A 15,005-nucleotide genomic window follows, 5' to 3' on the forward strand; every position below is an offset into this window, starting at 1 on the left:
ACCATGTTTATAATAAAATATAATGACAATCAATGTGAAAGTATTCTAAAAGTATTAATAGTATTCAGAGTCCTCTGCTTAGACAAAGTAACGGAATACGTTACAAAATACATTTTAAGGCAAGTATTCAGTATTCAGTAACTAAATAGGCCTACAATTTCAAAGTGTTCTGCCCCAACACTGCATATTGCATAAAGCTCCTTTGCTAAATATGGCATGCCAATGTACAATTCAACTTCACTGCAAGTAGCCTAGAAAAATTCTGAAACAAAGGGAACAGCAAAGTTTGACTTCTTATGAGCCACGTTATCTGCAGATGGCGTGCGAGTGCCATGTACACAATTTGAGTTAAATAGGTTATTCACCTATTTCACAGACAAAATGAAACACAAAATGTTTAAGGACGTTCTGTCTGAGCTATTTGGGCCTACACAATGAATTTTGTTCCTTGGTGAAATAGGCTACGTTTTACATGTTTTTTTTTTTTACCTTGTCTGTTGCTGCTCCCTGCTGTTCACATGTTGAACAAAATTGTGACTACACTAGTTTACTGTAGCTGCCTGGATTTATTTAGACTATAATTACACTTTTTTGTTTCTTGCAAATATAGGCCTATATAAGCTCTAATTTGTCAATGAGCAAATAATAAGCTACAATGTTGCAATAGAAGCAACAGATAGCGATCAACGATGTAGCCATACCTCCCAACGACCCAACCACCCGCCCACCCCTCTCTCCCCCTTCTCCCCCCCGTTCCCTCCCTGCCCCTCTCCCCTGTGTGTATCAGTTGCATGCAGGTCTGATGCACGACTCTGAAGTTAGAGTTTCTGTTTGTAATTTCATAACAAAGCAACACAACATGTCTATCATAGCAGCAGCAGCATATTGAGTTGCAAGTGTGCAATATTTTGCTTTAGCCTAATTTGCAATGTCGAAGATCCTATTTGCTCTTAAATTAAAAAATGTCCAAACCTTTTAACAAACCACACGGGGAAGTTGCTTAGATTATATAGAGTATACTCTTGAGTCTCATCGAACTGACTGAAAGAAGTCTACATAATCAGGATCTTGGCAAAGTTTAGTTTTTTTTAGTTAGCAACAGCAAATCGCTAGCGGATCGCTAGCTAAGCCGCATTTTGACCCTCTGTGCGCCGTGATAGATACATCCGGGCAGTGTGTATGGAAGATGGCGACACTTCTCCTCCCTGCTGAATGGATCAAAAACTGGGAAAAATCAGGAAAACACGAATTGTGAGTACTTGTACACACGCAAAGGCTTTTTTCCCACTCACCCTGATCTAAATATCCCGATTATTAAATGTTTCGACGTAGAACCACCTTGAAGAAGCGTGCATTTCACAGCTAATGTTAGCTTCGATGTCAAGCAAAATGATCGCCCTGTAGGCCTACCAGTATTTAGATTCTTTATATAATGGCTAGATATACGAAGAAATGGGTCAGATCCTTTCTATGTTATCCATTTAATCTCCAACCCTATTTATAACATGGATTTTATTGAGTTAGCATTGTTAGCTAATTGTAGCAACCTTGTGCTGCTAGCTGTATTAGTCAAATGCTACAAGCTAACTGCTACAACAGCATCATTGTAAACATGGACGTTGGCGTGACTAACTGCGTTTATTTTTATTTTTTTATCCCATTAAGTTGGGTGTTAGTTTCGAGATAGGACATTACCAAATCAGAAAATGAAAATTAAACTTTCACGAACCATTTTGTGTTGTCAGGAGAGTTAGCATCTAGCATCTGCGTTGTAGTTACATTGTTAGCTAAAAGTAACTGTGAGTGAAAGGATGTTTTGACAGATTTCTGTGTAAATCTGTATTTCTTTCTTTAGCGTACAGCTTTGCAAAGAACTGACAGAGAAAACTAATCATGGAAGTGAAATCAAAGGTATAATTGTTTCTAGTAAATAAATGTTTTGGTTTTCTTCTCTTTTTATTAACTCTAATCCTTGTCTTCGTGGGCTTGTTGCAGACATACAGGCTGCTTTATACGAGCTCTGCTCTCATGTTGTGCTGGGCAGTCTCAAAGTGGATCTTGTTGCCTCTGTCCTTGGAGAAATGATGGTGAAGTTGAAATAACATGTTAATAATGCAGTTGTTTTTGTAGTATTCCACCCTGACAAATTTATTTTGATTACAGGAACTCGGAGATGACATGTCATCAATTTTAGCTGATGTTTTCAGTATATTGGGTAATTTCCATTTTAGATTTATTTATGTGTATGTGTGTCTTGACTCTTTTTGTGAATTAGTACAAAAATGTAAATATTGCTTTGTAGTAAACTTTTTGTGCTCGTCTTAGATTTGGAGACAAGTGCACTTGAAGAAAAGAACAAACGTGAACACTACACTCAACTGGTTTTAGCATGTTTGGTAAGAAATCACATGTTTAAATTATGATGTAATAAGCGCCTTCTAAAGTTATTTATTTTTCCTTTTTAGAATTTTGTACCAGAAGTCATTCTTAAAGAAAGGCTTGACCCAGAAACCCTGGAATCTCTCGGACTAATAAAGCAGGCCCATCAGTTTAATCAGAAAATTGTGAAAATCAAGACAAAACTTTTGTAAGTGTGGCTGTTTATAAGTCTACTAACGTGTGTTGATTCCAGTACAGATAACATGTCTGAAACATCTTAAATTTCCAATATAACTTCTCTTAACCATGCTCACAGTTTTGTTTTTGTTTTTTTTCAGCTACAAACAACAAAAGTTTAACTTGCTTAGAGAAGAAAATGAGGGATATGCTAAATTAATAACTGAGTTGGGACAAGACCTTTCAGGCAACATCACTAGCCACATAGTTCTGGAAAGCATCAAGTCCCTCATAGGTTGGTGAAATTATATCTTCTTTACACACAGAAATGTGGATCTAAATTAACTTGTATATCTTTAGAATAAGGTACGTTTTGTGACCTGACCATTGGTACTGCATGTCTTGGTAACAATTTCACTTTCCTGTTCCACAGGGTGCTTTAATTTAGATCCAAATCGTGTTCTGGACATCATTTTAGAGGTTTATGAGAGTCGATCGGACCAGGATGAGTTTTTTCTGTCGCTAATCAAGTCATACATGTGTGAGCCTCTCACACTATGCCACATCCTCGGATTTAAGTTTAAATTTTATCAGGTAATTTTTTCTCTCTTGACAACAGTTGCATGTATTATTTTGATTACATTCAGTTTCTGCCTTTAGGAGCCAAATGAGGAAACGCCCAAGTCACTATATCACATTGCTGCTGCATTACTCCACCACAACCTAATACAGCTGGAAGATCTCTATGTACATGTAAGTCCTGTATAGTTACTTGATTGCACATTTTCCTGTCTATTTTGCACCCCCACTTGAGAGATGATGTAACAAGTACATTTCTCTAATGCGAGATCAATAAAGTCATATCTTATCAAATTGATTTGCTTGTTCATATACTGACCGTGGTTCTCAAACTCACCACACATAGTACAACCTCATGAAATAGTTAACCTATTTGACAAATACCACCAGATCAAAAATGGCATTTACCACCAATGGCACACAAACCAGTTTGAGAATCATTGTTAAAATGCATCAACAATCTATCCATCTTTTGTGTTAGCTTATGCCACTAGATTCCGCCATTATAGAGGAACATAAACGGGACATTTCAGAAGCCAAACAGATCGCCCGCAAGCTGGTGATGGTTGTCCTTCCTTCAGAGAAAAACGAGGATAAAGATAAGGACAAAGACAAGGACAAAGACGACGACAAGAATGAAAAGGTATGTTCTGTATCAAAAGAGCTGTATATCCTAGACGCTAATGTTTATGCATTAAAGTTTAATTTAATATGTTGGACTTCTCACTTTTTATGCCCACAGCCCCCTGATAATCAAAAGCTTGGCTTGTTGGAAGCATTGCTTAGAATTGGAGACTGGCCACATTCCAAGTGTATTATGGACCAGATGCCTTCTTTCTATGCTACTTCTCACAAGGCTATTGCACTGGCACTTTGCCGACTTGTTCACCTAACCGTGGAGCCACTATACAGAAGGTAAAGTATCACCAGACACATCATGCACCGATTTCAAAGTTTTGCAATTTTATTATAATATTTTCTCATTGATTACTTAGGGCTGGTGTTCCCAAAGGAGCGCGAGGACGTGTGATGCAGCCGCTGAGAAACAAGCGTGCCCCTCGTCCTGCTGAGACTTTTGAGGACCTGCGACGGGACACTTTCAGCATGCTTGGTTATCTTGGTCCTCACCTGTCCCATGACCCTGTCCTTCTCGCAAAGATTGTGCGCTTGGGCAAAGGTTTTATGAAAGAGGTAGAGTATAACACCAAGCATTTGAACATGCTCATTAGAGTCACACTAACATGAAACATTCTTTTTGTAGTACCAAAATGATACCAAGTCTGACAAAGACAGATTGGTGAGCTTTTTTTTTTAATGCTATTTTTCATTTGGCCATTCTTTAAATCTAATCTTGTTACGGTCTTCTCACTACAGGAAACACTTCTGAGTTGTTTCCTCAGCATTTCAGATCAGGTGCTACTGCCATCTCTGTCTTTGATGGAGTGCAACGCTTGTATGTCAGAGGAACTATGGGGTCTTTTCAAACTCTTCCCCTACCAGCACAGGTGAGAGGAAAACTCCTCACGGTCTATATGTGCAACGGTCCTAATGCAATAAATTATTAATCAAGCATAAAACTACTATTTTTCTTTTTGTAGGTACCGATTATATGGACAATGGAAGAATGAGACTTATTTAAGCCATCCGCTGTTGGTCAAGGTCAAAGCTCAGACCATCGAAAGGGCCCGATATATAATGAAGTAAGTGTGAGCTGATATTTTGAGCCTCTGAATTTAGTGTAGTTTATTTGGCTGGCCTGGGACCATGTACAAAATACATTAATCTTAAAGAAATGATGCTTTGTGCCAGATTTAACAATTATTCCGGCTAGTGCACACTAGGATGGCACAGTTTGTTCAGGTTGTTTGTTCAGAATAAAGTTAAAATTATCTTTTTCAATATGGGTGGAGCAGCATTATTAATGCGATAGAAGGATTTAAAAAAAAACCAAAAAAACCCCAAGGATTTCAGGGCTGTTTTGTTTATACTGAGAGAATTCTAAGTTGGATTAGCTGAAGGATCTGATAAAGCTCTTGTACAGGATATAGAATAACACACTTGTTTCCCCAGACGTGACACTTTTGACTATATTGTAGTGTTCTTGTTTTTGCTCTAGACGTCTGACCAAAGAGAATGTTAAACAGTCTGGAAGACAGATTGGCAAGCTGAGCCATAGCAATCCCACAATTCTCTTTGATTATGTAAGTACATATATGGTAGCAGTTGGATGTTCCCAGAAAAAGGATGGAAGTTTTAATGGTAATTGCTGTAACTATTTTGTGCACTTTAACAGATGTTGTCGCAGATCCAGTGGTATGATAACCTTATTGTCCCTGTCGTCGACTCTTTGAAATTCCTCACATCACTCAACTATGATGTTTTGGCCTGTATCCTTTTTTTTAATATATATCGTTAATATGTGTCTTAAAAATGTGTGTGCTTTACACCGCCAAACTATCCTTGACTACGTATTCAGATTGCATAATAGAGGCTCTAGCCAATCCTGAAAAGGAAAAGATGAAGCACGATGACACCACCATCTCCTCCTGGCTACAAAGTTAGTATACATGTATAGTTTTTGTTACACCATCATTATATCCAAAAAGCCTATTTGTTATTTTTAATCAATATATATTTTTTTTGTATTAGGTTTGGCAAGTCTTTGTGGGGCTGTGTTCAGGAAATACCCAATAGAGTTAGCTGGACTTCTTCAGTATGTGACCAATCAACTCAAGGCAGGAAAAAGGTAACTTTGTTTAGATTATTTGAAATTGCTACATTGCCTTTTAAGGATCATTTTAAGTGTCTGTTAAAGGTAAGGTATACTTTGTTCATCATACATACCTGCATTTGACTAATCCTTTATCTGCTTCCTTTGCTGTAGTTTTGATCTGCTGATCCTGAAAGAAGTTGTGCAGAAAATGGCCGGGATCGAGATAACAGATGAGATGACGTCGGAACAGCTGGAGGCCATGACGGGAGGAGAGCAACTGAAGGCTGAGGTAGAGACAGAAGACGGTTTGATCAAATTAAAAAACTGGAGTATATTGCAGCTTCAACTTGGCATATTTTGTCCACAGGGGGGCTACTTTGGTCAGATACGAAATACAAAAAAGTCATCACAACGTCTGAAAGATGCCCTGCTTGAACATGATTTGGCACTGCCACTGTGTTTACTCATGGCGCAACAACGCAACGGTGTAGTTTTCCTCGAAGGTGGAGAGAATCACTTGAAACTTGTTGGTCATCTCTATGATCAGGTACATCATAAATTAATCAATTAATTGATTGGAAATGATCCAATAACCTAATCTAATCATATTTTTTGCAGTGCCATGACACATTGGTCCAATTTGGAGGCTTTTTGGCCTCTAACCTCAGCACTGAAGACTACATTAAGCGTGTTCCCCCCATTGATGTTCTATGCAACCAGTTCCACACCCCTCACGACGCTGCATTTTTCCTGTCTAGGCCCATGTACGCTCATCACATATTGGTAAGTAGAACAAATGATGAGATTCAGTATTTGTTTTGCAGATTATTTGATATTTCTGTATTCACAGTCCAAATATGACGAGTTAAAGAAAGCAGACAAGGGCAACCGACAGCAGCAAAAGATACACAAATATGTGGCAGCCTGTGACCAAGTCATGAGCCCAGTTCATGAAGCCGTTGTTTCGCTCCATGCAACTCGAGTGTGGGAAGATATGCGCCCTCATTTCTATGTGACTTTTTGGTCCCTCTCTATGTATGACCTGGCTGTGCCACACGCTGCTTATGAGCGAGAGGTCAATAAGCTCAAAGTCCAGATTAAAGCCATTGAGGACAACCCTGAAATTGTAAGCATCTTCAATAGTTGCCCATCTCTACAGTATATTATTGTGTTAAATTGCTCTGATCACAGTTGTACTTGTATCTAGCCGATGAATAAGAAAAAGAAGGAGAAAGAGCGTTGCACCGCGTTACAAGAAAAATTACAAGAGGAGGAAAAAAAGCAGGCTGAACATGTCCAAAGAGTGCTCCATCGCCTCAAACTGGAGAAAGATAACTGGCTGTTGGCAAGTAAGTTGTCACAAACTACGAGTGTTTCAAAATGGAGTGGTTGTTTGACAAATATTTCCGACTTGTAATTAAATTGCTTTTCTTTTTTAATATAACATTTTCTTCAAAAGGATCAACAAAGAATGAAACCATAACCAAGTTCCTGCAACTCTGTCTTTTTCCACGCTGCATCTTCTCATCCATTGACGCTGTGTACTGTGCTCACTTTGTTGAGCTAATTCACCAGCAAAAGACTCCCAACTTCTGCACCCTATTATGCTACGACAGGGTAAGTCAAGCCCTCGCCTAAAGTCAGATCACGTTACAAGTTTTTCTATTTTTCAACATTGTCCTACTGTGCAATTGTAATTTATGCAGGTTTTCTCAGCTATTATCTACACAGTGGCCAGCTGCACAGAGAACGAGTCTCACCGTTTTGGGCGTTTCCTTTGCTGTATGCTGGAGACTGTGACTCGCTGGCATAGTGACCGAGCTACCTATGAAAAGGTTATTTTTTTTATTTCTTAATCAGGATTTCTGCGGGGCATTGAATTAAATTAAACTCAAACTATTTTAGTACAAAATTCAAGTTATGGTCAATTTTTCCATGTGTTGATGAAAAATTTATTTTTGTGTGATTTCAGGAGTGCGGCAATTATCCTGGCTTTGTAACCATCTTTAGATCTACGGGCTTTGATGGAGGGAATAAGGCTGATCAGCTGGACTATGAGAACTTTAGACATGTAGTACACAAATGGCACTATATGCTGACGAAAGTGAGTTCCTCAAACTACTTTAATTTTAACCCAAAAACTAAATAACAATGATTTGCTTACTTGTCTTACAGGCTTCAGTACACTGCTTGGAGACAGGAGACTATACGCACATAAGAAATATTATTATTGTGCTCACAAAGATCCTGCCTTGCTACCCAAAAGTCCTGAACCTGGGCCAAGCTTTGGAGTGCCGTGTTCACAAGATCTGTCTTGAAGAGAAGGACAAGAGACCAGACCTTTATGCCTTAGCAATGGGGTAACACAGCATTGTGTGCTGTCCAGCTTTCTAATGAGCTTGTGTATTATATTAAATTGACCTACAAATTATTACATGTTGGAACCTTCAAGTAAATTATAGTAAATCGGCCCCTCCCACCACCACTCACACAGGCAAAAACAGTCTTTCTGGCATATTGCACGTTTTTTTTTTTAGTGGTAGGGGAAACCGGACAGGGAGAACATGCTGTAAAGCACGAGCACTAACCGCTGTGCCACTAAATAAATATTGATACTGCAATACAAGTCTTAAATGACAGAACCTCATTCAGCATGATAAACACTCATTCAGTCAGTCACTTAAACAGCATTTAATAAGATGAATGGGACATGCATTGTATTGTGGACTTTGTATTGGTGTGTATCAGGATGCGTATTGTAGTTTTGGCGGTGTATTGGAATGTAGTATTGTAGAGCTGTGCAATTATAACTCTATTGTCTTGTTAAATGGTACTGGAATTTAAAGCTTTCTTTTATGAAGCTTAGATTTATTTAAAAGTCTATTGCCTATGATCCATATTAGAAAAAGTATCATTGTTTGATCATAAACAAAAAACTTTTTTTTAATTGCCTCTAATGTGAAGATTTGGCATTCAAGAAGTGTGACAGGAAGGTTTGGATCTCAGCTAACAATTTAAGCTTCATGAGCTTCCTCTGTCACAGTTTCAAAACAGATTTAAAAAAAATTGGTACAAGACCACGAACAGTAGAATCTCATTAGCGTTGATCATGATTCTCTTTTCAATGAGTACAGATTAGTCCTATTTATTGTTTTATGTTGTAACTGTCATCAATGAGTGTTTGCTTTGTATAAATCTTTGTTGCTTCTGGTAGTTATTCAGGTCGCTTGAAAATCCAGAAGGTGCACATGGTTCCAGAGAATGAGTTTCATCACAAAGAGCAGCCTGCACGTGCTACTCCGTCCGGTCAACAGAACGGTCCCGGAGGCTCGGGCAAACCTGCCACCAGCACAAACAAGACTGATGATGGAGCATCTGAAGATGGAGGTCAGGGTTTTTTAATCACTATACTTGTGTGTTGTGTTTATAAATGTGTTACTGGAGTTTAATTGTTGCTTTTACTCCCTCTCAGAGCGGAGCAAAGAGAAGTCTCAGGGGACCTCGAAACCAGTCGGCAAAGCCAACAGTACAACAGCCAAAGTTACCACTAGCAATGGAAATGGTGCTGTCAATAGGTAGGTACAGCCTCTACAGAGACTGTGGACGGATAGATTTTGTTTTCATCTGTTTGCGGAAAACACTCAATACTGTAATTGCTTGTTGCAGCACTAAAGGTGTCAAAGATGATAAAGAGAAGAGTGGAAAAGAGAAGAAAGAGAAGAAGGAGAAGACCCCGGGCAGCACTCCTGAGCTGAAGAGTGAACTGAGGCGAGAGAAGCACCGAGACGAGCGCACGGGGAAAGAGGAGCGGGCCACACGCGAGGGTAAGGAGAAGACGCCCAAGGCTGAGCGAGTGAAGACCGAGGACAAGAACGCCAAAGACTCCAAGGCTGGCAATGGAGAGCCCGACGTGCCCAGGGAATCCAAGAGCAAGGAGAAAGACCGCATCACTGCAGCCACATCCCTTAAGATGACAATTCCTAGATCTGAGTCAGCCGAATCTGAGAGGGGTAAGGAACCCTTTTGTCTTAATTACTATTTGATGCTTTATCTTCAACTGAATTTTGTGTGTTTTTAAAGATCACAAAAGAAGAAAGCTTGACAGCCACTCCTCTCCATCCCACTCCTCGTCTGTTAAGGTTAGTATGGCTTGAGGAAGGCTGTGCCCATTTCCACTCTCTCTGCTGGAGCCCTCCCTGCCGTTGCACATTCCAGCAGCTCAGAAGAAAACCGAGGAGCCTTCTTGCATTCAAGTGTCTGGATTCCCTTTCTATCTCCACGGAAGATGTAAATTACTACATGGACATCAGCGTTAAGTTTTGCGGAATGGAGGCACCGCTTCAGGACTTAGTCAAGAGAATGTTGTATATATGGAATATTTTGATATTTAAATATTTCTATTTTTGTATTTTTGTAATGGAAGTGTGCCTTGAAGATTTTTTTTTTTTTTTCACACACATTTCTTCAACTGTTTTTTTTTTCACCTGCAAACATCTTTTTGCTGTATCATGTTGGCTTTTTCGTTCTTTGCATTTTTGGAAGCACTATTTTTTATATTAGCCCTTTTTGGTCCTTTTTCTGGTTGAAGAGTTCCTGATTACAGCTATAGTTTTTTTTTTTCTACACCCTGTGCAAACGGAGAAGAGTCCGAGAATGTACCTCTAATTTTTGGCTGGTGTCCCCGAGCCCCTGCACTGCAGCTTTGGCACCAATCATTCCTTGTTTCCAATGGCCTGAAGTCATCCTTCACCCAACAAGAGTCCAGTTTGGTCCTTTGAGCTCTACCCCATCACCAGCAGCCGTTGCTATCAACAGTCGTACTACCTCTAAGCAAACAGTGTTGGATTTACCAGCAGCCGAGATGAGCGGTGGAAGAATGTTGCAGCTTTACAATCATCTAATGATCCAAATACCTGACCCTACACAGAGGGAGAAAGAGGGAAGTGTGGGCGCAGCCTGACTCATCTGGAGATTCGCCCAAACCACTGGAAGCATGTTATAGGTCTTAATTGTCCCTTCCACCAGAGAAATAGGCACCCAGTGTCTTATCGTTCCTAACCTGTAAGTTCCAGCCACAATCAAGTATTGTAAGTAGGGCACTTGTACTGAATAATTGACCCTGCACTCACAGGCACACTGCTGTAGGCACAATTTATAGCACTTGCACTTTAGTTGTATATAACTATCAGCTCTGCTGCACGTTTTTATAATCCTGTCTGTTCAAATTTCAGACTTCTAAGTTAGATTGTAGTCTTTAGATCTATGAAGTATTTTATTAACTCAGGACTTTACCACTTCAATGAGTACATTCCACATGTTGAGTCTTTGAACTCTTCTTGTAATAACAATGTGAAAACCTCAGTCCTTGAAGGTCAGAGGTAAGGGGAGCGACTTGCAGCTGATCTGACCAGCACCAGCTCCCTTTCTCCCCAACCCCTTCTCCGACTACTGCTGTCCACCCACCCCACCCCCTCCCAGCTCATGTGTCATCTCCATTCATCCCTACAGGACAATAGCACCGAACTCAAGGAGACCACAAGCAAGGTATGAGCTAGATTTCAGTGCTGATAACATTGGTGGATATTGCAAATATATGTAGCTTTAACTGCTGTGTAGTTCTCCTTACCCTTCCTCCCCATAAGCTCGCAATTTCAATGTAACAGTTAATGTGAGATTATTTAACAGTTTACTTAACATTTTATTTTAAAAGAAAAAGTAATTATCTGAAGTATTTTTGCTTTTTTTTTTAAATTGACCCTATTTACTTCAGTTAAAAAATAATAGTGTGTTACTTTATTTTTTTTTTCATTTTACATGCCACTGTAGCAACATATCAACTACAATTCAGTCGACCGATCCAAGAGCAGAGAGAGGGACCCGGAGAAGAAAGAGTCACCAGGACGAATGAAGGAGAAGAAGGAAGAAAAGGATCGAAAAGAGAGGAAAAGGGTCTGTGTTTCTTACAACTACACATTCATTATACTTTTACAGTTTTTATGATACAGAACGATCATTTATTCTCAGGACTATGTTGTCAACGACCATGAGGCAAGCCTGGAAGCCAAGCGTCGGAAAGACGAGAATGGAACCAGTATGTTTGTGTTCAATAAGCATTAGTTTGTAATCACTCTGTCCTTATTATATGCACAGCTCACGTCTAATCACTGTCACCGCAGATTCCTCTAAGACCAACAAGAGCACAAGTCCTTCGAGTGACTCTCCACTTTCAACTGAGAAAGAGAAGAGCAAGAGGCCAAAGTCTTCGAGCAAAGAGAAGGGCGAGTCTTTGAAAGCTGAACGAACTTCCACTGGAGGCAAAAAGGTCAGTTAAAAACAAGTGTTGTTTTAAGTTGTGTTTGATTACTTTTATTTGACCATTACTGTATATATTGATCCATTTTATTTCACCCAGCCTAGAGATGTAGTGCTTAAATCCCAAACCTATCTGTTTTTGAGTCATTTCTGGGTCTTGTGACTGACTCAGATGATTTTGGACATGACTCTGCTTTTATCATGATTCAATTCCATAAATGATAAGAACTGAATAAGTGACCACTGCCTCTAATCTGTTGCTCATTAATGGTTTAGTGGCCGCTGCATGGTACTGCTGTCCCGGTCCAGAGAGGTTTTCCCCATAAAGCATACACTACATTAGTCCATTTTCTCATCATGGACATGGTTCCTTTTGAGTATTGCATCAAAATTGTTTTTTTTTTTTATCTTTTACTAAGCCCTACTCTAGCCATCCACCATTCTGATTTGTCAGAGCCTCTTGGGGACTTGGACTCGAAAATGTTTTATATATGTGTTGTTTTTTTCCATATCAAAACAAGTCTTCTGTTTTTTTTTTCTTCAGGAGTCCAGACACGACAAAGACAAATCTGAAAAGAAAGAAAAGAGGGATAGCACTGGTGGAAAAGAAGAAAAAAAGCAATATCCTTAAACTGAACAGTAATTTGCATGAATGTGGCTCATCATGTGTTAACGACACTAAAATGCAGTTAAGCTGAGGCCACGCTAAATGAGTTTATTGATATTTCATTTTTTCTATGATTGGGAAAGACTCAACATGACTGAAAATCAGAAAGGCTCTTCTTGCAAATGAAAGGATTCGTCAGGTACATTTCACACTGGACGCATTAATTGTTGAAAGTCAACGATTACAGAAAAGTTTGACCTGGGGTAGACTGACGGAAGCGAAGCAACCAGTCTGCGCCATCCGCCCCTCCCACCACCACCACCTACCACTCACTCACTCACTACATTCTCCCAGGGTTCCTTGTGTTCCCAAACCGTCTCCCATCCAGTTACCAACCACGCCGTTCCCTGGTTAGCCTTAAGTTTCCTAATTTAATTGATCCACTTGCAAAGTAACTTGTTACCTTACTGCTCTACTTTATTATAAAGGTAATGCATTTGAGTGCTCCTGCCGTACGAATAATAAATAGCTATATACAGCCCTTATGTTTGATAATGTCTGATGCTGAACGTGGCTTCAGTTGTGTGACAGCAATTTTTGTACTTGCGATTGTCACTTGTTAAGTGTGGACCCTCAGACCAGGGACACAGCGTCTATGTACGTGAGCGTCCGTTACCTCAGTGCGGCTACCCAGGTGTAAGGTTAACCATCATAGGCTTGATTCACTGTGACGCTGGTGCACCACAGCCAGAAACCCTTCAAACATTAAACTACACCAGAGGCGTTGCACTGAAGGTAGTTGCACAATTACAGCAATAACATATTTTTAATGTTTTGACTAAAAGATGCACTAGACACTTGACGCTCATACACCGAAAAGGATTGATTCTATTTTGTGAAAGCATGAAAGCGTTGCGTAGCATTAGGCATGAGTCTTTGTAAATGAGCCAGGTTCACTTGTGTAGTGCGAGACCCTGATCTTAAATGCATTTCTCTGAGAAAACTATGCGACTCCAGTTTTACTGAGATTGACAGCAAGCGATGTATTTACATGTTTAACGCACCTTCATTTATGGATTAAATGTGTATGCCTTAACACTCTCACTCATAAATCCTCCGACAAGCACAGATGATGTGCAGAAAGTAATGGAGGTCAGTAATATTTTCTTGTTGCCACTTGTGAATTAACCCATCAATCGCTGAGTATCGTTGTTTCTGTGCTTTTTGCAGCAGAACTGGTGAAGCGGTTAATTTTCCCATCAAGATGACTGCAACTCCATCTGTACGGTGTTATTTAGTCATGCTTCGAGTTCTGCCTTTTTTTTTTAAAGAATCCTGCCCTCACAGCTGTTAGAATATACAGTAACCCATTTAAAATATCTTTTTATTATACGGTATGTTATGCCATGTCCGTTGGATTAGAATGCCCATTTTGTGAAATGGTTACTGTATGAAATTCTTTTTGGTAACGTCTGTTCATGGATTTGGTATGTTTGCTCAAAAGATTTGTAGTTTCTGTACACATTATCTTGCTCTGCTTAAAACCATTTTATTGGCGTTATTACGCGTTCCATACTCACTTACCTCATCCTTTAAAGATGCATAGATATTTTTTTTATTTATTTATCTTCATCTTTTAATGCAAGCGAAATGAGACACGGACCAGTGTGTATATTGTGTACAATAAAGGGTAACATGAACTCCATATCATGTTATTGCTTTTTCACATGTTTTTCTTCACCCCAACAGTGTCCTTTTGTGAGTTTATGTTAATCAGGTTTTATATAATTTATAAAAAAAAAATGCCAGTTCAATTTTGATTCAAATGTAGAATTGTAAAGAAAAAAATCAAGACAAAAGACCTGATGCCCTGTACCCAAAATAACTGTTTTACAATGACTTTTGAAAATTTTATCTGCTGTATTCAATGTACTTTTTTTTTTTTTTATACAAAATGAAAACTCAATAAATGATAGTTTTCCTAGTGTGTCACTTTAATAATGGTTGTCATGTTTCCCCCCCAGAATTTCAATGTGATTTTTATTATTATTTTGAAGACCGTTTTCTGAAAGAAAAAAAAACTGGACAGAGGATTTCTCCCACCACCCATTCATCCCGTGTCCTACCATCTTTGTATGTCTCATCGACCTCCAGACTGGATAACCAAAAACGTTGCCATACCAGTCAAGCCTTTGTGCACAATTGTACAGTTGGAGTAGTAATGGAGATATACTACCT

At 39.3% G+C, this 15,005-nt stretch overlaps 1 protein-coding gene across 5 annotated transcripts; it reads left to right on the forward strand.

Annotated features, from left to right (window-relative positions):
- Positions 1 to 1,051: 1,051 nt before the first annotated feature.
- On the forward strand, positions 1,052 to 14,775 carry thoc2 (THO complex 2). Of its 5 annotated transcripts, none has more exons than XM_079566594.1 (39): positions 1,066 to 1,251; positions 1,856 to 1,911; positions 1,996 to 2,087; positions 2,164 to 2,215; positions 2,326 to 2,396; positions 2,466 to 2,587; positions 2,718 to 2,851; positions 2,990 to 3,150; positions 3,217 to 3,309; positions 3,617 to 3,778; positions 3,878 to 4,050; positions 4,131 to 4,326; positions 4,397 to 4,432; positions 4,510 to 4,640; positions 4,734 to 4,835; positions 5,252 to 5,336; positions 5,429 to 5,522; positions 5,612 to 5,692; positions 5,785 to 5,881; positions 6,020 to 6,137; positions 6,216 to 6,395; positions 6,467 to 6,631; positions 6,699 to 6,974; positions 7,056 to 7,197; positions 7,308 to 7,465; positions 7,555 to 7,683; positions 7,821 to 7,952; positions 8,024 to 8,208; positions 9,063 to 9,235; positions 9,321 to 9,423; positions 9,515 to 9,858; positions 9,929 to 9,987; positions 11,357 to 11,392; positions 11,675 to 11,797; positions 11,873 to 11,939; positions 12,025 to 12,170; positions 12,705 to 12,781; positions 13,873 to 13,923; positions 14,001 to 14,775. In XM_079566594.1, the coding sequence occupies exons 1-38, from the start codon at positions 1,187 to 1,189 to the stop codon at positions 13,898 to 13,900; spliced, it is 4,644 nt and encodes a 1,547-aa protein (XP_079422720.1). In that variant the 5' UTR covers positions 1,066 to 1,186; the 3' UTR covers positions 13,901 to 13,923; positions 14,001 to 14,775. The 5 variants fall into 5 exon arrangements, 3 of the variants coding, with proteins under 3 accessions (XP_079422720.1, XP_079422721.1, XP_079422719.1); XM_079566595.1 differs by having other exon boundaries at positions 13,873 to 13,919; XM_079566593.1 differs by having other exon boundaries at positions 13,873 to 13,919; positions 13,998 to 14,774.
- The last annotated feature ends 230 nt before the right edge of the window (positions 14,776 to 15,005 follow it).

The sequence above is a fragment of the Gobius niger genome, assembly GCF_951799975.1.
Source record: "Gobius niger genome assembly, chromosome: 11".
In the NCBI taxonomy this organism is placed as follows: domain Eukaryota; kingdom Metazoa; phylum Chordata; class Actinopteri; order Gobiiformes; family Gobiidae; genus Gobius; species Gobius niger.

Coding starts and splice junctions, on each gene's coding strand:
- thoc2 (XM_079566594.1), top strand. CDS start 1,187: ATGGCGACACTTCTCCTCCCTGCTGAATGGATCAAAAACTGGGAAAAA. Junction 4,641..4,733: donor CTCTTCCCCTACCAGCACAG/GTGAGAGGAAAA, acceptor TTCTTTTTGTAG/GTACCGATTATATGGACAAT. Junction 9,988..11,356: donor CCCACTCCTCGTCTGTTAAG/GTTAGTATGGCT, acceptor TCATCCCTACAG/GACAATAGCACCGAACTCAA.